The sequence below is a fragment of the Oncorhynchus mykiss genome, chromosome 21, assembly GCF_057628025.1.
Source record: "Oncorhynchus mykiss isolate SJ-2025 chromosome 21, ASM5762802v1, whole genome shotgun sequence".
In the NCBI taxonomy this organism is placed as follows: Eukaryota; Metazoa; Chordata; class Actinopteri; order Salmoniformes; family Salmonidae; genus Oncorhynchus; species Oncorhynchus mykiss.
The window spans coordinates 36,818,299-36,844,264 of NC_143042.1; the positions used below are offsets into that span (position 1 = coordinate 36,818,299).

General features: G+C 44.9%; 2 protein-coding genes across 3 annotated transcripts in view; both read right to left on the reverse strand.

Annotated features, from left to right (window-relative positions):
• On the reverse strand, positions 1-10,228 carry si:dkeyp-75h12.7 (uncharacterized). Its single transcript, XM_090214555.1, has 8 exons — positions 10,169-10,228; positions 9,317-9,436; positions 8,881-9,001; positions 5,714-5,883; positions 5,328-5,509; positions 2,989-3,160; positions 2,755-2,882; positions 1-2,618 (listed from the first exon to the last, which is right to left on the reverse strand). The coding sequence occupies exons 2-8, from the start codon at positions 9,378-9,380 to the stop codon at positions 2,139-2,141; spliced, it is 1,317 nt and encodes a 438-aa protein (XP_090070681.1). The 5' UTR covers positions 9,381-9,436; positions 10,169-10,228; the 3' UTR covers positions 1-2,138.
• Positions 9,950-25,966, reverse strand: part of LOC110500469 (dual specificity testis-specific protein kinase 2) — a 22,154-nt gene continuing 6,137 nt past the window's right edge. The window contains exons 3-11 of one of the 2 annotated variants that reach the window (XR_016490315.1): positions 18,949-19,070; positions 18,414-18,462; positions 17,294-17,440; positions 15,544-15,626; positions 13,193-13,367; positions 12,840-12,926; positions 12,564-12,660; positions 10,383-12,061; positions 9,950-10,228 (exon numbers count right to left, since the gene is read on the reverse strand). Coding sequence is in view for 1 of the 2 variants with exons in the window: in XM_021577855.3 (XP_021433530.2) it covers positions 10,893-12,061; positions 12,564-12,660; positions 12,840-12,926; positions 13,193-13,367; positions 15,544-15,626; positions 17,294-17,440; positions 18,414-18,462; positions 18,949-19,070 (1,929 nt within the window). In the remaining variant the exon portion in view is untranslated. Of the gene's footprint in view, positions 12,062-12,563; positions 12,661-12,839; positions 12,927-13,192; positions 13,368-15,543; positions 15,627-17,293; positions 17,441-18,413; positions 18,463-18,948; positions 19,071-25,966 lie in introns of both variants that reach the window. The other variant, XM_021577855.3, reaches the window with a different exon arrangement.

Below are 25,966 nucleotides of genomic sequence, written 5' to 3' on the forward strand. Positions count from 1 at the left end.
CACTTCAAAATGACAAACATTTATTGTTCACTCAATTTACATTTCCTTATGGTGTTGGAATGGGAACTATACATAAAGAACATCAGCAATTACACTTATCTAGCATTACACAACAAAGTCTTCAAGCTGATCTCATTGTTGCTCATTTCAAGCAGTTATTATTAGGCTTGTGGGTGGTGGTTTTTTTCAAGCTCTGCTGTGCTCACATATGCATCTTCACCACCCTCTCTGGTTAATATGAAACTTGACATTCACAGAACAGGATGCACCCGAATGGAAAGCAAGTATTCACTTTCAGACACTAGCAGACTTTCAGCTGACCCATGAATAAGTCATTTTCGAAAAGGTCACACTGTTGACAGTGGCGATTTTAGCATGTAAATCTTGGTTGGGGGACAAACAAAGAAAATGTGGGATGCATGCCAGCAAAGCCTCAACACTGAACAATACATTAATTGCACTATAACAGTGACAAACAAAGCTGTCCCAAAACCTTACCACTGCTACACCTGGCTATCAGCGGAGCCTTGTCTGCCAGCGAAACAATTCATTCAGCCTCATTTACTTCATTTAAAATAAACATGGCTGACTTGCTTAAAAAAAAAAAAATGTCAGCTTGCTTAACTGACAATTGAGATATACAAACTATGGCATAAGGGGACAAGTGGATGAGAGGCAATCTGTGATTTTGATTTTCTTTTTTATAAATGTATGACTAAGCTAGGATGGATGTAGTCATAACTACTTGTTTAACCCTTTTGAAATGTACAGTGACAGAATTCAGAACACGGGCGTTCTTAAGGTATTCTCCCTGTACACCAAGTCAGAACTTTTAGGATAAATAAAGGGGGCATATAAGCAGACAATGAAAGCTCTTACAATATTCAATGATTACATTTCTCAAAAACAGGTTATAGGCTACATGTGCACCACGAAGTCAGAACAGAATGGAAAATTCAGAGGGAAAAATTTAGCAAATGATTTCATACACTTAGTATTACTTTCTTAGCTACGGTATACATATCTCCCTGGCATATTACATCATTTATGCAGCAGCATATAAGACATTTTTGGGCTCAGCTGCAGAGCTAGCCAGCACACACCAGTGAAGAGTGAGCCACAAAGCGACCATTTTGGATCAGGTTTCCGGTGAATTGACTGCAAATACAGCAGAACGCATAAAAACCAAAGTTTGCTCCAAAAACCAAAGTTCAAGGTTAGATGCGATACCTGTTGGATGCCTGAGAAGTAACTTTTATGATTGGCAGACAAACACACGGCTTAGTTTGGACTCATGATCCAACCCCAATATTAGACCAACAACATGAATCAAAATCCTCCAGACAGTGATATTATTATGAGCCATACGCAGGCTATGTGGTTTCCAGAACTATAGGGCCAATCACTGTTTCCCATCCAATGTCTCCTCTGTCTCTCCCCCCCGAATGTTCTAATGTTCCGGAAAAAGTGCACCACCAGTGAAATGAGAGGCAGGAGAGAGATGTTCCCCTACCCTCTGCGCTCTTCCCCCAGAATGAGATGTCAGACACAGGAAAGAGAGTGGGGGTCAGGCCAGAGATGGGATGGGGCAACAGTGAGTCAGAACCAAGGCAGAGAGAGGGGGGAGAACAACCTATTATGACACAGAAAAAGAGCAGAAAAGACAGACTTGGCACAGTAGACAAAGGACATTTAAAAGGGGAGTCAGAATAATAAACCCCCCTTAGGAAAAATAAATAAATAAAAAAAGGTGCCATCTAGAACCTAAAAAGGTTTGTCGGCTGTCCCCATAGGATAACCCATTGAATAACAATTTTTGGTTCCAGGAAGAATAGTTTTGGTTCCGAAAAGGGTTCTCCTATGGGGACAGCCGAAGAACCCTTTTGAAACCCTTTTTTCTAAGAGTGTATGTGTTTATGATTGCACCGTCCAGTATTGTCCCTGTTATGGTTGACCTTGGTAAGGTGCTGGACCATACAACAGTCCTGTTGGAACTGAAAATGTATGTCTGTAAGCTGAGGGAAAAAAATTTCAATTTTCAACAAAAATGGTCAATAAAGTTTTTGAACTCCTCTCAGCACTGTGGAGTTCATAGGAATATGTTAAACATGGCATTGTGAGTACTGCAGTGCAACATGCTACAGGTTACACCACTGTAGTCCCTCAAGGTTCTCACCCCCATCCCCCTCACTCACCCTCCCAAACCTCACAGAACACAGCGGGACCACCTGGCCCTCCACGGCCTCTGACAAAGATAAAGAACCAGGGTACGGTAGAACTGGCACATTGGGCCCTGGATGTGGTTGTCGAGGTGAATCAAAGCTGCACTGGATCATATGCAGGCCTATAGGCACAGTGGAGCATGGCAGGGATATGGTGCTGGCTGAGTTTAGGTCCAGCTCCATTCTCTCAGTGTTCCAGTGCATGTTGCCTGACCTATAGTCACTGAGGAAGGGGTTGCTGTTGTACCCATTACCCAGGCTTGGGGCCTGGGCCTCGGTGCAGACACAGCTGGAGAAAGAGGACAGGATGGAGAGGTGGTCGTCTACAATGTCACTGGGGTCAACAGGGTCTGAAGGGGACTCCGGCAGGTCCTCGAGGAATGCCTGAAGAGATGCCTGCATTAAAAAATATACACAAAAACAGTGTAATGATATATCCAAGGACATTCAAGATAATACTGCATTTTATGTAGTACTATACACAAATGAAATACTCATGTGTTTGTGTTTCAAAAGAATAAGGACAGTTTACTAGAGACTTGGGGAGTCTGTTTACGTGTGGTACATCTCGTTTTTGTTTCAGCAGGTACAGAGCCAGAGCAAGGAGAGGAGAGAAGAGTACAGCACACACTCCTAACCCCAACAACACTGGCTGCAACCCTGGGAAACACAAACCACACGTCATTTTGTAATTAGGGTTGTATTCATAACCCAAGCTTCATGTCCACACCCCGACTCAACCTTAACCCTAACGTAAACCTCTAACCTAGTCCTGGGCCAGCATGGTGGACACAACTGGGGTCCGAGGGAGGAGACGAGGCCTGGGGGAAGGTGGCCGGACTGGTGGAGAAGTTAGCCACGACACAGTAGTCATGTCCTGGGACCAGGTTTGAGAACTCTGCCCCATACACCATCGTCTGGACCAAACCAATCTGCGTCTGCAATAGGACCAGCCAATCACAAACGCTGTATCAGACACATGCAAGAGGATCAGCCAATCAGAGAGGCTGTATCAGACAGTGTGTCAGAGAGCCAATCAAGGACACTTGTACTAACAAATGCACACAAAAAAATAATATATATGCAGCAAAGAAACAACCAGTGCTGGAAAAAGTACCCAATTGTCATACTTGAGTAAACATTTTTTTTAAAAAAGGTACTTTAAATAGAAAATGACTCAAGTAAAAGTCACCCAGTAAAACACTACTTGAGTAAAAAAGTCTAAAAGTATTTGGTTTAAAATATACTTAAGTATCAAAGGTAAAAGTATAAGTAATTTCAAATTCTTTATATTAGGCAAAACAGACAGCACCATTCGCTTGTTTTTGAATTTACGGATAGCCAGGGGCACGCTCCAACACTCAGACATCATTTACAGTGCCTTGCGAAAGTATTCGGCCCCCTTGAACTTTGCGACCTTTTGCCACATTTCAGGCTTCAAACATAAAGATATAAAACTGTATTTTTTTGTGAAGAATCAACAACAAGTGGGACACAATCATGAAGTGGAACGACATTTATTGGATATTTCAAACTTTTTTAACAAATCAAAAACTGAAAAATTGGGCGTGCAAAATTATTCAGCCCCTTTACTTTCAGTGCAGCAAACTCTCTCCAGAAATTCAGTGAGGATCTCTGAATGATCCAATGTTGACCTAAATGACTAATGATGATAAATACAATCCACCTGTGTGTAATCAAGTCTCCGTATAAATGCACCTGCACTGTGATAGTCTCAGAGGTCCGTTAAAAGCGCAGAGAGCATCATGAAGAACAAGGAACACACCAGGCAGGTCCGAGATACTGCTGTGAAGAAGTTTAAAGCCGGATTTGGATGCAAAAAGATTTCCCAAGCTTTAAACATCCCAAGGAGCACTGTGCAAGCGATAATATTGAAATGGAAGGAGTATCAGACCACTGCAAATCTACCAAGACCTGGCCGTACCTCTAAACTTTCAGCTCATACAAGGAGAAGACTGATCAGAGATGCAGCCAAGAGGCCCATGATCACTCTGGATGAACTGCAGAGATCTACAGCTGAGGTGGGAGACTCTGTCCATAGGACAACAATCAGTCGTATATTGCACAAATCTGGCCTTTATGGAAGAGTGGCAAGAAGAAAGCCATTTCTTAAAGATATCCATAAAAAGTGTCGTTTAAAGTTTGCCACAAGCCACCTGGGAGACACACCAAACATGTGGAAGAAGGTGCTCTGGTCAGATGAAACCAAAATTGAACTTTTTGGCAACAATGCAAAACGTTATGTTTGGCGTAAAAGCAACACAGCTGAACACACCATCCCCACTGTCAAACATGGTGGTGGCAGCATCATGGTTTGGGCCTGCTTTTCTTCAGCAGGGACAGGGAAGATGGTTAAAATTGATGGGAAGATGGATGGAGCCAAATACAGGACTATTCTGGAAGAAAACCTGATGGAGTCTGCAAAAGACCTGAGACTGGGACGGAGATTTGTCTTCCAACAAGACAATGATCCAAAACATAAAGCAAAATCTACAATGGAATGGTTCAATAATAAACATATCCAGGTGTTAGAATGGCCAAGTCAAAGTCCAGACCTGAATCCAATCGAGAATCTGTGGAAAGAACTGAAAACTGCTGTTCACAAATGCTCTCCATCCAACCTCACTGAGCTCGAGCTGTTTTGCAAGGAGGAATGGGAAAAAAATGTCAGTCTCTCGATGTGCAAAACTGATAGAGACATACCCCAAGCGACTTACAGCTGTAATTGCAGCAAAAGGTGGCGCTACAAAGTATTAACTTAAGGGGGCTGAATAATTTTGCATGCCCAATTTTTCAGTTTTTGATTTGTTAAAAAAGTTTGAAATATCCAATAAATGTCGTTCCACTTCATGATTGTGTCCCACTTGTTGTTGATTCTTCACAAAAAATACAGTTTTATCTTTATGTTTGAAGCCTGAAATGTGGCAAAAGGTCGCAAAGTTCAAGGGGGCCGAATACTTTCGCAAGGCACTGTATATCACTTACATAGCAGCAGGTAGAAAGGAAAAAGGATGTGTGAACAAGAGCGAGCAAGACAAAAGGAGGGTCAGCAAAAAGTGGTATCGCCGATGGCAACAGGGGTACCTTGTAGTCAGAGGGGTTCTGTCGGTCATATACTGTCACGGTGACCCAGAGGTCAATAAATTTTGACAGTGGACAGCAACTCTGCAGAGGAAGACACTCCCTTTTGCTAGAACAAGGTAAGTGCACCTCCACTCCCAGCCTCTCTCCAGACAGAGAGACCAAGACAGAGGGGCTGCTGAAGTCTGAAGAGGAGAAACAAAGCCACTTTCATTTCAAAAATCACGACAATCTCTTCATGCGAGTGCCTTTAGCCATTTTAGCCCTCTCTATTTGAACTCTGCAGTGTATTAAGATGGTTAAATGCTCTTCCTTTTTCTTTGTTGATTTGAACAATAAATCAGTGGCAAGATACGTGACAGGTCTTAGAGGAGAGACAGGCTACTGACTGAAATCACGGACGCCAAACCCCAGATTTTCTGTCCAGACTGGACTCCCCGGGCCCTGGTGGAGGCCCAGGCGGATCATGTTGTACACCTCGAAGTTAGAGAAGGCCTCGGACAGGTCACACAGCTGGGAGGAGAACCGCACACAACTCTCCACGTCCTGCCACGAATCACTGCAACACAGACACACACAGTCAAAAGTTCAGAGACACTCATTCATGGGTTTCTCTTTATTTGGACTATTTTCTATATTGTACAATAATAGTGAAGACATCAAAACTTTGAAATAACACATATGGAATCATGAAGTAACCAAATAAAAAGGTGTTAAACATATCAAAATATATTTTATATTTGAGATTCTTCAAAAAGTAGCCACCCTTTGCCTTGACAGCTTTGCACACACTTGGCATTCTCTCATCCAGCTTCATGAGGAATGCTTTTCCAACAGTCTTGAAAGAGTTCACACACAAACTGAATTGGTCCACCCAGACAGACAGCGTGGTGAAGGCGGCGCAGGAGCACCTCTTCAACCTCAGGAGGCTGAAGAAACTTGGCTCATCACCAAAAGCACTCAATCTTCTACAGATGCACAAATCGAGAGCATCCTGTCGGGCTGTATCACCGCCTGGTATGGCAACTGCTCCGTCCACAACCGTAAGGCTCTCCAGAAGGTAGTGAGGTCTGCACAACGCATCACCGGGGGCAAACTACCTGCCCTCCAAGACACCTACACCACCCGATGTCACAGGAAGGCCATAAAGATCAAGGACAACAACTACCCGAGCCACCGCCTGTTCACCCCGCTATCATCCAGAAGGCGAGGTCAGTACAGGTGCATCAAAGCTGGGAGCGAGAGACTGAAAAACAGCTTCTATCTCAAGGCCATCAGACTGTTAAACAGCAATCACTAACATTGAGTGGCTGCTGCCAACATACTGACTCATCTCTAGCCACTTTAATAATGGAAAAATTGATGCATCACTAGCCACTTAAAACAATGCCACTTAATGTTTACATACCCGACATTACTCATCTCATATGTATATAGTGTACTCGATACCATCTACTGTATCTTGCCTATGCCGTTCTGTACCATCACTCATTCATATATTTTTATGTACATATTCCTCATCCCTTTACAAGTGTGTGTATAAGGTAGTTGTGAAATTGTTAGGTTAGATTATTTGTCGGTTATTACTGCACTGTCGGAACTAGAATCACAAGCATTTCGCTACACTCGCATTAACATCTGCTAACCATGTGTATGTGACAAATAACATTTGATTTGACTCTGCGGTCCAACTCATCCCAAACTGGGTTGAGGTCAGGGGATTGTGGAAGCTAGGTCATCTGATGCAGCACTCTCCTTCTTGGTCAAATCACCCTTATACAGCCTGGAGGTGTGTTTTGGGTCATTGTTCTGTTGAAAAACAAATGATAGTCCCACTAAGCGCAAACCAGTTGGGATGGTATCACTGCAAAATGCTGTGGTAGCCATGCTGGTTAAGTGTGCCTTGAAGTCTAAATAAATCAGTGTCACCAGCAAAGCACGCCCACACCATCGCACCTCCTCCATGCTTCAAGGTGGAAATCACACATCCAGAAATCATGGTTTCTTTGCAGCAATTCAGCCATGAAGGCCTGATTCATGCAGTCTCCTCTGAACAGTTGATGTCGAGATCGGTCTGTTACGTAAACTCCGTGGAACATTTATTTGGGCTGCAATTTCTGTGGCTGGTAACTAATGAACTTATCCTCTGCAGCAGAGGTAACTCTGGGTCTTCCTTTCCTGTGGCGGTCCTCATGAGAGCCAGTTTCATCATAGCGCTTGATGGTTTTTACTTTCAAAGTACTTGAAATTTTCCAGATTGACTGACCTTCATATCTTAAAGTAATGGACTGTCATTTCTTTTTGCATATGTGAGTTGTTCTTGCCATAATATGGACTTGGTATTTTACCAAATAGTGCCATCTTCTGTATACCTCCCCTACCTTGTCACAACACAACTGATTGGCTCAAATGCATTAAGGAAAGAAAGACATTCCACAAATGTACTTTTAACGAGGCACACCTGTTAATTGAAATGCATTCCAGGTGCCTACCTCGAAGTTGGTTGAGAGAATGCAAAGCTGTTATCAAGGCAAAGAGTGGCTATTTTGAAGAACCTCAAACATATTTTGATTTGTTTAACACTTTGGGTTACTACATGATTCCATGTATTATTTCATAGTTTTGATGTCTTCACTATTCTACAATGTAGAAAATAGTCAAAATAAAGAAAAACCCTGGAATGAGGTGGTGTGTCCAAACTTGACTGGTACTATATACTGTACACATAGAAACATACACAAACACGGAGATTAACTATGTAGTATTTATTATTCCAATCTTCTAAAATGTATGTGGAAATGTCCTTTCTGAAAATATGCAATACCCACACAAGATAACAGGCACACACTGGTTGTTGGACGACATGGGTGGTGATGGTTATGACTGAAACCAGGTGGCAGGGGAGAGGAGCAGCCAGGGTGTTTTCACGGCTGTGGTAGAAAACAATAGTGCCCATCTATCGGAACCCATCTACCCATAAAGTCAACCAACCATGGACTCGAGTGACTGATTCATCCCTCTGATTAAAACCCTTTGAGGTTTCTCTGCAAAAACCACAAGTTTGAAATTCTCCGCTCTCACGCTACCCCTCTCGCTGGCTCCTCTCCGCATCGCTAGAGCGCTTTGTTCACACAATACATTTGCTTTCCATTTCCTTTCTAGGCTAGCTTTCCCCTCACAATCCCAACAGTTGCACTATCCATATTAGCTTCACTGTAAAGTAAATGACTAATCAGAATCCCATTGCTGATTACAACCTTCAATGACGCGATTTAAAAAATACTCTACTTAAAATGACTATAACATAGTTACACACAGAACAAAACATTACAGAAGATCCGTCAATGTAGTGGTTTTCTAGGAAACAATTCACTACCAATTCTAGAAAATAGCAAAACAGTAATACAGCATACTATTTGAGCTAGATCGATTAGGTCAATGGAGACAGCAGACAAGACAGAACCCCAAATCTTAGAACAGCATTTAGCTGAGAGGAACCTTAGAGCTAGATACTAGTCCATTAAGTCAATAGTGAGCAATGAGGAGTCAGACACACCCCTGAGTCTTAGTTTGGACGGTGTAGGTGGTGGTAGCGTTCGCCTGTGGACAATCCCACTGCAGGACGCAGTTTAAGTTCAGGGAATACAGACGGGTGGTACAGACGGCTCTAGATGATCCTGAGAGTTCACACGGAACACTTCAAAGTCAACACACAAACACACAGGAATAGATCACACACACGCTACACTTTCATATTCAAGATCTCACATAAACAAGGATAACCATGCGTGAACAATTCACAGACATAACATGACTGACACCATTTTAACCAATAGTTGGACATGTAATCCATTGAGATCAGACCATATATATGAGTAACTCTGGTGAGCCCCCCCCCCCCATAGATGGTGTAAATTAGATCAGTCACTGTCCCCAATATGGAGGGTTCGGGTTATTTAATAAAGGTGGGTTTGAGGGAGCAACAGACTTACCTGTGAGGTGGACACACAATCCTGTTAACACAAGGGTCGTCAGTACACCTGGCGCCGTCACCATGTTGACACAGGTAAGCTAGACGCCAGGCTGAGAAAGACTGAGGACACACCCTAAATCTTTTTCCAAAACAAAACCCCCTTGAGGTAGGGGATAACACATTGATGCAATTACCCTGATGCACACAATGTCACAGAGGACTACATGACAATAAAATGCATAACAAATCATTTTCCCAAAGTTGAATAGGAAAGGAGTAGCGTAAGCAGTCACTTACCTACATTGAGAGAGAGAGAGCGAGAGAGCGAGAGAGAGAAATAAAAATAATAGATAAGGGATAGATAAAGACGGGCAGGGGGTGGAAGGATCAGGACGTGACACGGTAGTCACGGGTGTGAGAGGAAATGGTATAACCTGAAGCGCAAAGACAATCAGTGAGACAGGAAACAGAGGGAAAAGAACCACCTTGCAAGCTCTATAGATTAATATATATATATTCATTCAAGTACATAGTCTTGAGTCACTATTTCCAAAGTCACTACTACTTGATGCTTCCTAGTTATTCATGGCAAGTTTGGGTCGATAGTTGGCTAGAAATCCTGCAATCCAGCTAGAGAGAAAGCAGACAGTCGTCCCATTCTATAGTTTTATTCAATGCCATTTTTTAAATAATATGAATCTGTACATCTCTTTGCTGAAGCAGGTCTTTGACCATTCATTTGCAAAAACAAAACAAAAGTCCAAACAAGTCCAAATAAAAACGCAATAAGTGCTTTGTCCCGAGGGCCGTAAGAGATGTCACAGCGAGATATCAGTCAACAGAACAGTGTACGGATCACACACACACACACCTTTCATTGCCCTTTTCGTACGTAGCATCTCCAGGTTGCACCGTACAGCTGTGTAGCAGCCTGAACACAAAGCAAACTGCTGAGCCTTCGACCGTTCAGACAGTATCAAACGTCTAAATAATAACATTCATATTTCACAACATTTCATAAGTAACACTATCCCATAACATTCCTCATAGAAGCAACACCACCACCGTTCAAAAATAGTACTTACAACTGTGACCGTCAGAAAAGGAGCCATGGACCACAGCATAGAAGAAAGTCATAAAATACATATCCCACGGGATTGGTCCAATACCAAAGCCATGTTTAGCTTACATTTAAATATGGCTCTGACCAATACAAGTGCCGTCATGCTGAGGGGGAGTATTGTCATTGCTTCTTTATTAAAATCAGTTAGTTTACCAGCCTTCCTCCACTGTAGGGATCTGTGAGACCTCAGCTCACTCCCCTTATCAGTATAGCGTGATACTGGATTATACAGTACAGCATTATCAATACCGCCTCAGTCCAGCAGAGGGCATCCCACCACTCATAGACCACTAGCACAACAGTGCCTTCCCACCAGCAGCTATGTAAACATCTATATGTAAGAATGGAATGAAGTAGCCCATAGGCACTGATCCAAGGTCAGTTCCCAGTCTCTCCCTCCTAAGAAATAAGGTTAGAATAACAGGGTTGGGTAATCTGATCCTAGATCTGTGGTTAGGGCATTATTTGTCTCTTATGTCTGAGCCACAGGCAGGGCTAGACCAGGGCCAGGCTCGGGGTTGGTAGGAGAGGACGGTATCCCTTTAGGCCCTTTATAGAGCAGCCCTCGGGTGACTCCAGTACTGTCTCCGTTCCCGTTCAGGTTCTTATAGGGGTTCCGGCGAGGGGGCGTGCGGAAACACAGAGAAGGGAACCGGAAACCCACCAGACAGCAACCGGGACACGAGATCATCTCCTCCTGCTCCAGAGAAGGACCAGAACCATTACCGGACCCGAACAGCGATGGAGAGCCCCCACTGGGCCTACCAGGAGGTGAGTGGTTCCGGTTGGTGCCCCGCCATCCCAGAGGCCGACTAATGACCACCGTGGTGCTGTTGTTGTTGTCCATGTGGGGGGAGGGGAGGGGGGGCAGGCATAGAGGACCATTGAAGACGGGGGGAACATTACCCCAGCCGTTGTTGAATGTGGTGGAGGGTTTGGAATAAGGTGGAAGAGTAGGGAAAGAAGAGAGTGGAGGGAGAGTGCCATCTAGAGTGTCAGGGGAGCTGGTGCAATCCATAGGTTCCACTTCCTGGTCAGTTTCCTCTTCCTGTTCCTCGCTCAGCTGGTCCAATGACAGCAGCTCTGGATCGAGAGGAAGCCCTGAGTCATCGCCCGTGAGGCCCTCGCTGCTCTTCCTCCTCTCCACATCCTCCTCGTCTACGAACTCATTCGACTCAAAGGTAAATCTATCTTTCACGATTCCCCGCTCCTCTCTCTCGTTCTCAACATTCCCCTCATCATTCTCAGCGTCTAGGTCAGTTGGCAATACCCCCATTTTTTCTGTGGTATTGTCTTTGGTGGTGGGGGGCAGGAGATCTGGTGGGGGGGTGCAAGGAAGGGATAAGCAGCGTCTGTGGAGCCTTCCTCGGGGGGTACCCCCCTCTCTGTCTGAGGGCGAGGGGGTGGTACAGGGATCCGGGGGTTTGGGTAAGGTGAACGTTAAAGAGATGACAGACTTGCTGGGCGTGTCGAACAGTTTGATCTTGCCTCCTTTTAGGTCCTCTCGCAGGGAGAAGGGGTTGACACGGGTGGGAGGCGCCAGAGTGGGGAGCACAGCCGGAGGGAGCACGTCTGATTTGCTGCGGCAGAGGCGAGGGTCGCCGGGGAGACAGAGGAAGCGCCTCCGCAGTGGGCCGAGATCTAGAGAGAGAGAGATTCAATAAGAATAATACACGGCTGGCAATCTGCTGAGACTAAGAAAAAAACATACAAATCCTGAGATTTGAGCCTGAGAAAAAAACACAACTCAGTTTGACAACAATGCGTTCAACTGAAATGTGTCTTCCGCGTTTAACCCAACCCCTCTGAATCAGAAAGGTGCAGGGGGGCTGCCTTAAAAATGGACATCATCAGTGCCCGGCTCGGGGATTCGAACCTGCGACCTTTTCAGTCACTGTTCCAACACTCTTACCAGTCAAGCTACCTGCACACCCCGAATCTATCCATCTTTCAATCTGTAGGAGTCTAGAGAGCAGAATATCCCCAGGATACCACCCCATATAACCTGCCGCCTCAGCTCAATTACAACAGTTTTAATGACCCCTGCCTGAATACACAATGCAGATATAGAACCCCCCCCCCCCCCCCCACTGACTAAGACCCCCCCCGGTGTTCTTTAACCCCCACACACAAAATCACACACCCTTTAGTGCAGCTTCATCTTTCTGTGTCCTCTCGGTCTCTCTCCTCTGCAACTCCATTACAATCTCTGAGAACGATGGACGGCACTTTGGATCCATCTGCGAGAGAGAGAGAGAGAGAGAGATGGACGGAGAGTTAGATGAGCGAAAGAGACGGGAGGGGGGGGGGGGGTAAGTTCCTCAATAGTCAACAGTACGCAGGAGAAGGAATAAGGGGAAACGATAGAAGGGGACAGAGAGGGAGCGAGAAAAGGTAGAAGAGGATTTGTGTGTGTTACATTGCAGCAGGTGACAGCCAGGCTCAGGAAGGCAGGTGGACAGTCTCCCACCATGTGCTGGAACGTCTCGACGTCCAGGCCAAAGTCCTACAGACAGACAATCACACATCTCCCTGTGAAACAGAGCCCTAAGGAGACGCAAAGTCACTAATTTGCACAATAGAATAGAGACTTCAATGAAAGTCCTGCGACTTACTGCCCGAGAGGCTTTTATACTGCAGTTGCATACAATGGGCAGAAGAGGGAAAAGTTTTAACAAAGTCTACACCACACAATAATATTGGGGGAAATGATTGTGTGAGGTAGTGTGTGTGTGCACACGCACATGTGCATGTTGAGTGTGATGAACATACCTCTGTGCGTGGGAGGAAGTCAGGGTCAGCCTGTATCCTAGCGATGACCTCACACAAGATGATGCCGTACGCAAATACGTCCACCTTTTCGTTGTAGATCTCTCCTCGCAGCACTTCAGGTGCCATCCAGTAGGGGGAACCCACTACGGCCAAGGGCTGCTGGTCTGCCCCTTCACTGAGGACAGAGGAAGACAGGCATGAGGCGTGATGACAGGCGACGACGTTAAGGTTAGGATTGGGGGAGGGGAAGCTGATCCTAGACCTGTATCATACCGAGGGGAAAGTTCCACCCGGAGTCATTAACACAGGCACGACAGCTCACACAGAGAACAGCAAGTGAGACAGACCGAAACCAACAAGACTGGAGCTAGCAGCTAGTATCATCATGCTCTAGTTCATTAACAACCATATGGGGTAAAACTAGTGTGTGTGCGTGTGTGTGTGTGTGTATATACACACACACGGCAAAAACGGGCAGACACCCTGCTGGCAGTCACTTCCTCTCTGCTATTTCCATCTCACTGTGAACCATGATTTTGCAGAAATAGATTTGCCCGGGGACCTCACGATACGATAACATCACGATACCTTGGTGCCGACATGATGTGTATTGCGTTTCTCACGATTCTATATGGATTGCGACTCGATAGTGCAATTCGATGTCCCAAACATATTTGCTCACCATGTGTCTGCTTCAGAAAGACGAGAGAGCATGAGAAAACAAGTTTTGATCAGTCAGGGAAATACATTTTTAAAAAGTGCTGAAAACATTTTGTCTCACAATTTACAAAAAGATGAGCGAACAATAAAAATACCGGCATTTCGGCGCCAACTCTACCTACAGTAGGAAATGTTTACTAATCGATACTTGGAGTCAAATATTGATATATCTTCCCAAATTATTTTGCAAAATGTAACTATCAATTCCCCCCCCCCCCCCCATCATCATAGTAAGGGAAGTTATGGGAGCTGAGAAAGAGTGAGAGAGCGATAGAGGAGAGGAATGCAGAAAGACATTCATAGCTCCCAGTGTAAACCATTTGGGGATGTGGAAGAGGGAGGGAGAGTCTCCGGTCAGGCGGTGTTAGAGGACGGGAGGACGAGAGGTAGAGAGGGAGAAAGAAAGAGAAGAGAGAAAGAGTGTGCTGGAATAGTTTGACCTTATTTGGAAAGCTTTCCTGAACTCCATCTGTGTCTCTCGCCCGCTCTCTCGGAGGCAGAGCTCACACACACACACACACACACTATGTATAAAGGCAACACACAAAAAAATACTCTGACAAGTGTATGCATGTTAATAAACGCTACAATAGAGGAAGTTCAGTCAACACACAGCAGACATTTACTGGTGCCAAATACTAACATGTTCCACTGTCAAAATCAATTTACTCACACCTAAAAGCATGCACGGTACACAAGAACTTGTTGTGGGGTACCAAAACAAAGTGCCTGTACATACGCAAAAAACACAAAGGTAAACACTGGGTTGACCAGAAGACAAACAGAGTGGGCAGCAACGGCACACAGTCTGTTAAATGCAACAGCTGCCTCCCGTCAGACACAGGATACAGACCCATTTACCACGGTAAAGAGGCCAGCGGGGTAAGAGTGTTTGAGCCAAGCTCAGTTTCGTGTTTTAGCCAAATAGTTCAGGTTCGGATTGAGGGAGCGTAAGCTGCTCCTGGATCTGTAGCTAATATGAGCTATAGCTACCAGGACATTAACTCCTGTCATCAAGGAGAAGCGGAGAGGTTGAGAAACACGCGCAGGCAATCTGTGTTCAACGCAGGCTGAAGCGATTAATAAAATAGGAGGCGGAAATGTCAGCGTCATTAACAAACTGGGGTTGGGTGCGAACGAACGCCGCTCGAAACATTCCTTCGCCCCTGAAACAGGGGCTTACTCACCCAGTCCGATACAGCGGGTAAAGCGCAACTTCTTCAGGTGAAAGAGTCTCGCATTCTTTTGAAAATCGGACTGTGCTTTAGTGGGATTAATGGCCCTCCTAAGACACTGATCTAAGGTCAGTGTTGTGTTTTTTTTCCTGTACACATAATGGTTAGGATTGGGGAAGAGGAAACTGATCCTAACGGTAGAGCTGTGTCTACAATACTGTGTCTACAATACTACAACACTAGAGCTTACATTAACATAAAATACTGGCTGAGCGAAAGAGAGATGGATGGATGGATGGATGGAGCAAAAGAGGGAGCGAGCGAGAGCAGGCGAGCGCTAACAAGCTATTGAAATGGAGCGAGCGAGAATGGTAGAGCGAGAGGAAGCAGCCATTCAAGTGTGTTATCTAAAATCAGTGCATGCTGATAGCTGGATGATTTATGAAGCCAACCGACCTGTACTCTGGTATTTTCTCTGCCAGGCCTAAGTCCCCCACCACAGCCGTACACTGGCCACTCTCCCAACGCACCAGGCAGTTCTGCAGGACAGACAACCAGGAAGACAAGAGGTCAGGGTCCGTATTCACAAAGCGTCTCCGAATAGGATGATCTGGGATCGGGTCCCTCCTATCCATATTATTTGATTCATTATGATCACGAAAGCTAAAACGATCCCAGATCAGCACTCCTACTCTGATGCTTTATGAATATGGACCCTGGTAAATCCATGTATTCTAACAGTTAACTGTGTACTTCAGTAGGCACAACTGTGTTTTATGGAGTGTGTGTATGCGTGTGGCTTGCTGCATGCCTAAAGATGAGACCGCTTATAGGGAGGAGGTCAGAGACCTGGCAGTGTGATGCCAGGACAACAAACTCTCCCTCAATATGAGCAAGACAAACGAGCCGATAGCGGACTACAGGAAAAGGCGGGCCGAACAGTCCCCCATTCACATTGACGGGGCTGTAGTGGAGTGGGTCAAGAGTTTCAAGTTCCTTAGTGCCCACATCAACGAAATACACCGAGATAGTCGTGAAGAGGGCACGCCAACACCTTTCCCCCTCAGGAGACTGAAAAGATTTGGCATGGGTCCCCAGATCCTCAAAAAGTTCTACAGCTGCACCATCGAGAGCCTGACTGGTTGCATCACCGCCTGGTATGGCAACTGCTCGGCATCTGACCTCAAGGCGCTACAGAGGGTAGTGCATATGGCCCAGTACATCACTGGGGCCAAGCTTCCTGCCATCCAATTGTCAAAGACTCCAGTCACCCAAGTCAGACTGTTCTCTCTGCTACCGCACGGCAAGCGGTACCGACGTGCCAAGCCTAGGACCAAAAGGCTCCTTGACAGCTTCTACCCCCAAACCATAAGACTGCTGAACAATTAATCAAATGGCCACCCAGACTATTTACATTGACCCTCCCCCTCCATTTGTTTTTACACTGCTGCTATACACTGTCTATTATCTGTGCATAGTCACGTTACCCCTACCTACATGTACAAATTACCTCAACTAACCATTGACTCGGTACCGGTACCCCCCCTGTATATAGCCTTGTTATTGTTATTTTATTGTGTTACTTTTTACTTTGGTTTATTTAGTAAATATTTTCTTAACTCTTATTGAACTGCACTGTTGGTTAAGGGCTTGTAAGTAAGCAGTTCACGGTAAGGTCTACACTGTTGGTTAAGGGCTTGTAAGTAAGCAGTTCACGGTAAGGTCTACACTGTTGGTTAAGGGCTTGTAAGTAAGCAGTTCACGGTAAGGTCTACACTGTTGGTTAAGGGCTTGTAAGTAAGCAGTTCACGGTAAGGTCTACACTGTTGGTTAAGGGCTTGTAAGTAAGCAGTTCACGGTAAGGTCTACACTGTTGGTTAAGGGCTTGTAAGTAAGCAGTTCACGGTAAGGTCTACACTGTTGGTTAAGGGCTTGTAAGTAAGCAGTTCACGGTAAGGTCTACACTGTTGGTTAAGGGCTTGTAAGTAAGCAGTTCACGGTAAGGTCTACACTGTTGGTTAAGGGCTTGTAAGTAAGCAGTTCACGGTAAGGTCTACACTGTTGGTTAAGGGCTTGTAAGTAAGCAGTTCACGGTAAGGTCTACACTGTTGGTTAAGGGCTTGTAAACAAATAACATCTGATTTGAAGTATATACAATTACTAGTGTGTGTGTTCCTACGTGTGTGTTTATATGCGTGCTTCCTACCTTGGAGGTGAGGTCTCTATGGAAGATGCCTTTGGTGTGGAGGTACTGCAGGCCCCTAGCGATGTCTAGAGACAGGCCCATCCTGACTGACCATGACAGGTACCGGTCACTGTCCAGCAGCTGCTCCAGGTTACCCCCGTTGATGTACTGGAAGTAATCATGACAACCACACTCAGCCAAGTGTCAATCAAATCTTTATTTATACAGGTTATTCTCAATTGGAGATCAAATCTATTTTGGAAGAGAGATACAGGTCGCTGTATGGTAGCCATGACAATGGCACCCGTCAATCAAATGATTGCCTCAACTTCAGATTTTCCTCAGCCTAACCATAACGACCATTCAGAAGTGAACCGTCAGTGTTAAAGTATACTAAACAAAAATATAAACAGAACATGTAAAGTGTTGGTCCATAGTTTCATGAGCTGAAATAAGAGATCTCAGAAATCATCCATACTCACAAAAAGCTTATTTCTCTCAAATATGGTGCACAAATTTGTTTACATCCATGTTAGTGAGCATTTCTCCTTTGCCAAGATAATCCATCCACATGAGACGTGGCATATCAAGAAGTTGATTAAACAGCATGGTCATTACACAGGTGCACCTTGTGCTGGGGACAATAGAAGGCCTCTCTAAAATGTGCAGTTTTGTCACACAACACAAATCCACAGATGTCTCAAGTTGAGGGAGTGTGCAATTGGCATGCTGGCTGCAGGAATGTCCACCAGAGCGGTTGCCAGAGAATGTTATGTTCTTTTCTCTACCATAAGCCGCCTCCAAAGTCATTTTAGAGAATTTGGCAGTACGTCCAACGGGCTTCACAATCGCTGATCACGTGTAACCACGCCAGCCTAGAACCTCCACATCCAGCTTTTTCACATGCGAGATAGTCTGAGACCAGCCTCCTGGACAGCTGACGAAACTGTGGAGTATTTCTGTCTGCAATAAAGCCATTTGGGGAGGAAAAAATATAATTCTGATTGGCTGGGCCTGACTTCCTTATATGAACTGTAACTAAATAAAATCGTTGCATTCATATTTTTGTTTAGTATAGTTCAATTTGTCCAGTGTTCTCTAGATCCTAGTCAGTCTACCAGAGTTTAAAGAGACATCTTACCTCTGTCAATGCATGGAGTTGTCCCTCATTAACACACACCCCTACAAACCTGAGACAGGAGAGAGGAAGAATATTAGAAGACAAGAAACTAGGATAGATTTATTTGACAATTTAAAAACTCAATTCAACCAAATGTGGATAATGCATTTACATTCAGAGGATGGCAAAAAAAAGTTTGTAAACGCATTTCCATTGTGGTCCTCTTAAATAAATGGTTATAAACTTAAACATACTAAGCCTCTATGCTACACAGAGTATCCCTGGTTTAGAGCACTACATGCAGACGTGAAGAAAAAAAATACATGCTTTGAGTTGCTATAATAGTTTGTTCCACTCAACAGCGCCGGTATAGAGAAAGGTGTTACCAGACACTCTTCAATTTCAAAAACAGGTAATATGAGTCTCTCATGACAAGTTTCCCAATGCGTTATAACTGCATGGTTCAAATGTGTATACTGAGGATTTGCCCTGTTGACTAAAGCTTTCATATGGAAAGCAGGTGTGTGTTTTAATACACGTCTGAAGACGGACAGACCGGAGTATGTTGGGGTGAGACAGGCGGTTCATCAGTTGGACCTCCCTCAGCATGTTAGCTCGGTTACTGGCCATGGTGTTCATCTTCAGCGCCATCACCTGGCCACTGATACGGTGCTGCACCTACACAGAGAGACGGGGGGGGGGGGGGGCATCACTAGGGTCAGACCTCAGACAGACGATATGACACACAGTTAAGTTCGATACACCATTGGACACCAGAGATTGTACTTGTACTGATTGTACGAGAACTGAACATGTGAACTCGTCAATTGGATCTTTGGTTCCCAGTTCTAGTATGCATTTCCACCCAACTGTTCTAGTGTCTTGGCCTGTGTTCTAGAGTCAGGACAATATGGCTCTACTCTGGCCAAGGTGTTGGTGAGTGTCTGGTGGTCACCATGGAGATGTGTTGTCTTATCCCCTATATGTGAGTTCTGAGAGGCTTTGACTCCTGCCCGTCTAACTAATAAACCATATAGACAACCACTAAGTACCCTAACAGTCCACAAAAACAACCCACTTAGTACTGTGAGTGTTACTGTCATGTTTGTCCGTGTGTGGGAATTTGTGTGTTACATTTGGTAGTGCGAGTGCCTGAGCGAAAGAGAGCACGAGCAAGACGGCGAGTGTTCATAGAGACTAAGTGGGTCTGCATGCTTCCCAGCAGAAACAGTTCAGAAGAGTTTCTGCATAATGTGATTAGGTACGTTTTTAGCCTTCAGTAAGGATTTTTTCGGTTGTTCGGGCACATTTTCTTGAGGCAAACCTAAAATCGGTAGCCGACGTCTACGCCCCTTCGTCGGGGATTGGTCAACAGTAGGGATTCTTCAATGAGGTCTGTCATACAGCGAGTGACGACTCGTTTTCCTGCAACAACAATTCATTCAGAAATACTACACCAAACTACTTAGATGTAAAATTGCTCGACTAAGATCTCCTCGGCAAAAACGTCAACTTAATTACAGATTTGAGTTTTTGGATGAAGTGTATTCTGACCGCAGCGTCTCAAAATGGACAAACCATACTATTGACCTTGCAAAGTTCGGCATGCGGACGCCTTCATACACACACGTGTCGCCAGCGTTTCATGTTAATGTCAACTCTGGTGTCATTGTGTTTCCATCAGGAGTGTGACCCTTAAGACTTGTGGCAAGCAGAATCAACAACATTTGCATCATTCAAGACTGTTGCTTTGTGAGGTGTTAAAGTTCAGTTAGCCATGATGTAAGCTGAAAAATACCCAGGGCCTTGCTTTGGCCCCAAGTGAGAGCCTATCCGCCTATCCCCCAACTTCACTCGACGACACTAGGTTTACTGCTTGAACACAACCAAATCTCCACTTGGCCCAGCCGCTGCAGTCTATCCCTCAAGCAGACCGAGACAGATAAAAAGAGAAGAGTGAAAGGACTAGAGAGACTGAAGAACACACTTTCTCCCTCCCACACACACAGTTTCACTCCTACTCTGCTGGCTCGCACGCACTTACAGTAAGAGCTATGCATTGTACAATGAAGATTAGCTCTATAGTTTACCCCCTGATCAGATTTATAACATTTCTACAGGATTTAACCACACCAGTGGATTTACAGGCCTGTAGAACAGGACAGTGGCTCCCTCACACAAAGATGTGCACACACACTCACAAATAGGTGCGCACACACACACACACACCATAATGCAGACATGAGCCAAATGCTGAACAAGCAGAACTGAACTGTGTTAGGTCTCTCTGGGCTATCCGTCTCATCTCATCCTCATGCAGAATTTCAGCTCAAATAAACAAGTGCTCAGTAAAGCATGGTTATAGGAATGTGTCCAGAGGCCACAAGCTAAAAAAGGAGTACCATGGCAACGTGGTGAGAGAGTCTACCTCAGGTGTGTGTGTGTGTGTGCGCGCGCGTCAGAGCTCCATAATCACAGGTAAACAGTGAGCATGTGTGATATCAGCATTCCAGTGACAGGAACACGGAGACGCCCAATAAAGCTGACTCAGACACACTTGCATGCGAAGTGCTGGTATTTAGCAGATAAAAAGGTCAGGGGCATCAGTGGACATGTGCAGGGCTGTCTGTCATTGGCTGACGAGAGAGTCTGAGTTACGGTGACCTCTAGTCACCCTGGAGAGAAACACAAGAGAGAAAAATTTGTGGCTGAACAGACAGCATTTAGAAATGACCTACATGCATACGCTCTCTTTGGTTCTGTTTTGACTGCAAGCTTTATTCTCTTGGTGACTTGGAGACTTTTTATTTCACTAGGCAAGTCAGTTAAGAACTCATTCTTATTTACAATGACTGCCTACCCTGGCCAAACCCTAACGACGCTGGGCCAAATTGTGCGCCGCCCTATGGTACTCCCAATCACACGGCCGATTGTGATACAGCCCTGGAATCGAACCAGGGTCTGTAATGACGCCCCTAGCACTGAGAAGCAGTGCCATAGACTGCTTCGCTCCTTGGGAGCCCAGGGGATACATGTGGGGCTGCTAGCTAAGAACAGGTCCATCATAACAGGCAGGGAGGTCCTGACTGACTTCCTGTGGAGCCTCCAAATAGAACATGACCCAGTGTCTAGACTCTCTAGACCGGGACATGATACACAGATACACTCCTTACCTACCGGGGTAAACCACTTAGTGTGTTACACAACATCAGCACTGAGCGTCGCACGCATGCAAATTGTGTACACACGCAAAAACATACACCCGACAGACAACTCCTGTCTCTAATGCTATGACAGCCCTGCACCTCTCTCGCTCCGTGTCTGTGGTAGGCCTTACAGGAACAAGTAACAGCATGCAGCTCCATGACATCAAAAGAAGCTCTTCCCCCCCACACTTTTCTGCTTCATTGTAAAAAAAATAATAATAATCCTACTGCTCTTCCACCCTTCCCCACCTCTCTCTGGGATTACTACCAGTCCCGGTCCCCCGACACAGTCACACCTCTGGACCACATCGTAGCAAAGCATTTCGCAATGGAAAACAAAAACAACAATTTTTTGTTGGCCAAGTCCAGGTAGTCACTCCCTCGCCCCCCCCCCTCGTTTTGGAGCCAAATTAACACATCACTGGCCTGTTTACATACCTACTGTACTGCTGAGGGAGGGGCCAGAGAGCTGAGGGAGGGGCGTAGCGGGTATAACAAGCTCTTCACACACTACATAACATGTGGGGACACGGGGCTTGTAAACACACACAGAGCAAGGAAAATGTCAAGAACGGCCAAGTATTCTGATCAAAAATAAAACTATTTCATGGATTTTACCGAGTCAGTTCATAAGGAAATCAGTCAATTCCAATAAATTTATTACACAGGAGTGATGGTTGCTGATAATGGACCTCTGTACACCTATGTAGATATTCCCAAAAAATCTGCCGTTTCCAGCTACAATAGTAATTTACAACATTAACAATGTCTACACTGTATTTCTGATCAATTTGAAGTTATTTTAAAATACACAAAAGTTGATTTTCTTTCAAAAACAAGGACTTTTTAAAATGTATTAAGAGACCCCAAACTTTTGAATGGTAGTGTATGTGCTGCATGCATTTAAACCACACCAAGTACGTTGTAATGGGAATTTTAATGTTTGTGCTTTTCTGATAAATCATTTGTGTTCAATGTATGTGCTGTTCTATAAACCAATTTCTGTGTTGATGCAAGTGGTTGACTGAACAAATCCTCACTATCAATAGCTGCATTTTGGCAGTATGCCCAGAACTTGTTTTGAGAACGAAAGATATATCGCAGTTTCAAGGTCTCAGCTGAGAGAAGAGGTCTCGTGAGGTATTGGACTGTCACATGTTATGAACCAGTATTGATCGGTCACATGAATGAAACAAAACTAATGATTAATTAATGCTAAATCATAAAAATATAACTTGTCTGTGTATAGCCGTATTTAAAGACAACTGCTGGGACTGCCCCAGCAGAGCTCCTGATTGACATGTGTGCTACGGTGCATTGAGTTGGTTGGAACCTCTCCAGCGCGCTGATAATATACAATGATCAACTTCGAGTGACCCTATGTAAGAACTTCCACGACAATGTGTTACATGCATTTAAAATACCAACTATGTTCACATGCATTTCAATACCAAGTATGTTCGCCTCTCCAGAGTCTAGGGAAGTTGCAACGATGGGACAAGACCAACTACCAACTTGATATCATGAAATCTGGGCAAGAAAGGGGCACAACAACGTGTTTAAATAACAATTATGTGCACGTGTGTATAGTCTATTACCACATGTGAGCTCATGTGGAAACAAAAAGGGAATATACACACAGCCCCAGACAGACAGCCCCAGACAGACAGCTCTTGATTGACAGGAGAGCAAGTCCTGACTGGAAAGGAAAGGTAGGAGGCGAGGGACAATGAAGCAGGGAAAGTGCTGTGTTAGCCAAGCCCCTGAATGGGAGGTTCAAGTCAAAACTGGTAGTGTCAGCCCATACCACCCCTCCTCCACCACAGTCTCCTCCTTTCCTAACCCCACCACCTCCCAGTCTTCTCCACCTCCCCCCTTCCTTCTAATCGCAGATCCTCAGCCAATAAACACAGACTTACTGACGTTTAATGCTCACTTACTGTAACAGATCACAAACACGAGTGACAGTCGAGGATGGATCGGTGTGGGTGTGTGTGCCATGCATGCCTGTGTGTGCGCATGTGCAAAAGTCAGTAACACGTAGTAGATCCTCAGTATTGTTGTTGCGCTTTTCCAAAAGGGTAGACTTTCCAGAACCTGTCTATTCTCCTCTGACAAACTTCGGTTCAGCTGGGACAACAGGACTCTAGAGGGGAGCATTGCCCATCAGCGCTTAATCCAGGCTGTCAATCACACACACTTGCTCACAAAACACACACACACTAATCTCCTCTGTGCAAATGCAGCAGTGATTTTATCCAGACTGACAGACCTAGTATCATCATTCTCCTCCTGCGTAGAAAGAAAGTGTGAGGTGAGAGGGACAGGAGAGAGACTCAGCAAGAAGCTACAAAAACCTCACAGAAACTACCACTCAGCAGGCTTGCAAAGAGACTGATGCAATATATAATGAACAGGCCAATATATTGATAAGAATGAATTAGAACACAATCATGTTGTAGATCAATCTGTGGTGGTAAATTAAAAGCAGAGTTCAATTTTAAATACACTACATGACCAAAGGTATGTGGACACCTGCTTGTCAAATATCTCATCCCAAAATCACCTAGATGTTGGAACGTTGCGGGGACTTGCGTCCATTTCAGCCACAAGGCATTGGTGAGGTTGAGCACTGATGTTGGACGATTAAGGCCTGGCTCGCAGTCGGCGTTCCAATTCATCCCAAAGGTGTTTGATGGGGTTGAGGTCAGGGTTCTGTGCAGGCCAGTGAAGTTCTTCTACACCAATTGACAAAACATTTCTGTATGGACCTCCATTTGCGCACGGGGGCATTGTCAGGTTGAAACAGGAAAAGGGCCTTCCCCAAACTGTTGCCACAAAGTTGGAAGCACAGAATCATCTAGAAAGTCATTGTATGCTGTTCCCGTCACTGGCCCTAAGGGGCCTAGCCCGAACCTTGAAACACAGCCCCATACCGTTATTCCTCCTCCACCAAACTTTACAGTTGGCACTAAGCATTGTGGCAAGTAGTGTTCTCCTGGCATCCGCCAAACCCAGATTAGTCCGTTGGACTGCCAGATGGTGAAGAGTGATTCATCGCTCTAGAGTGCGTTTCCACTGCTCCAGATTCCAACGGCGGCAAGCTTTACATCACGTTTGACGCTGCTCTGCATTGTGTTCTTAGGCTTGTTTGACGCTGCTCGGCCATGGTAACCCATTTCATGAAGCTCCCGATGAACAGTTTGGAACTCGGTAGTGAGTGTTGCAACCCGAGGACAGACGATTATTGTGCGAAACGCACTTCAGCACTCGGCGGTCTCGTTCTGTGAGCTTGTGTGGCTTACCACTTCACAGCTGAGCCGTTGTTGCTCAGACATTTCCACTCTACAATAACAGCACTTAGTTGACCGGGGCAGCTCTAGCGGGGCAGAAATTTGACGAACTGACATGTGGGCATCCTATGACGGTGCCACATTGAAAGTCACTGAGCTCTTCAGTAAAGCCATTCTACTGCCAATGTTGGTCTATGGAGATTGAAATAGGTGTGGTGGAAATAGCCGAATCCAACCATTTGAAAGGGTGTCCAAATACTTTTGTATATAGGTGTATCTGATTGACATTTGAAGCATTTAGATATGGAAAATGTCTGCATGTCGTTCTAGCAAAACCCAGCTAAGTGTGAAACACACATCGACACGCACACACCACTGTTATGTGAATGTTGTTGACAGCAGTGTGTGGCTCTCGCCGTCACCGTTTCCACTTGGTGTCAAAAGCAGCTGGCAGCAGCTTGGTACTGACACACAGACTAGTTATGCCCATTATTCCCCAACTGTCCTTATTACACCCCACATACACAGCTTTCTGATTTTACATTTGTCATGTGTATATTTTCCTATGACTAGGAAATCATTAACCAGTATTGAGTGCCTTGGTTTTTCTGTTTGTCTCAGAGTTACTCTTATTTCATATATTTTTTTAAATTTTAGTTTGGTTTATTTAATTTTTGATCGTCGTATGACGTATGCACTGGGAACTGCATGCTGTCATCTAACAAGCTCCTGGGGTGTATTCACTAGGAACCAAATGCAAGAAAACAGGATGAAACAGAGAGGGACCTATCTGAATTTGCCCAATAGAAACTCTTCTGTTGCAAAACATTTTGCTACGGTTTGCACTAATGAATAACCCCCCCCCCCCCCCGCTGACTGCGTGTGCCCTAAAGGTGTTCGCATGCTTCTCATCGGAAACAGTTTGTGCATATATTATGACAACATTGTGATGTTTTTGTTAGCCGAATTTCAGTAGCCGAAGTCTACACCCCTTTGTCGGTCATTGGTCAACAGTAGAGATTATTCAATGAAGTGTTTATCATTAAATGATAGACGGGTTTTCATGCAATTCTTT

Bases quoted from the DNA above. Each gene is read 5' to 3' on its own strand.
- si:dkeyp-75h12.7 (XM_090214555.1), bottom strand. From the start codon at position 9,380: ATGGTGACGGCGCCAGGTGTACTGACGACCCTTGTGTTAACAGGATTG. The intron at 5,884-8,880 runs GTGTGTCTGACT...TCTGTGTTGCAG, and splicing joins GTCCAAACTAAGACTCAGGG to TGATTCGTGGCAGGACGTGG. The intron at 5,510-5,713 runs GTCAGTAGCCTG...TCTCCTCTTCAG, and splicing joins GTTTGGCGTCCGTGATTTCA to ACTTCAGCAGCCCCTCTGTC.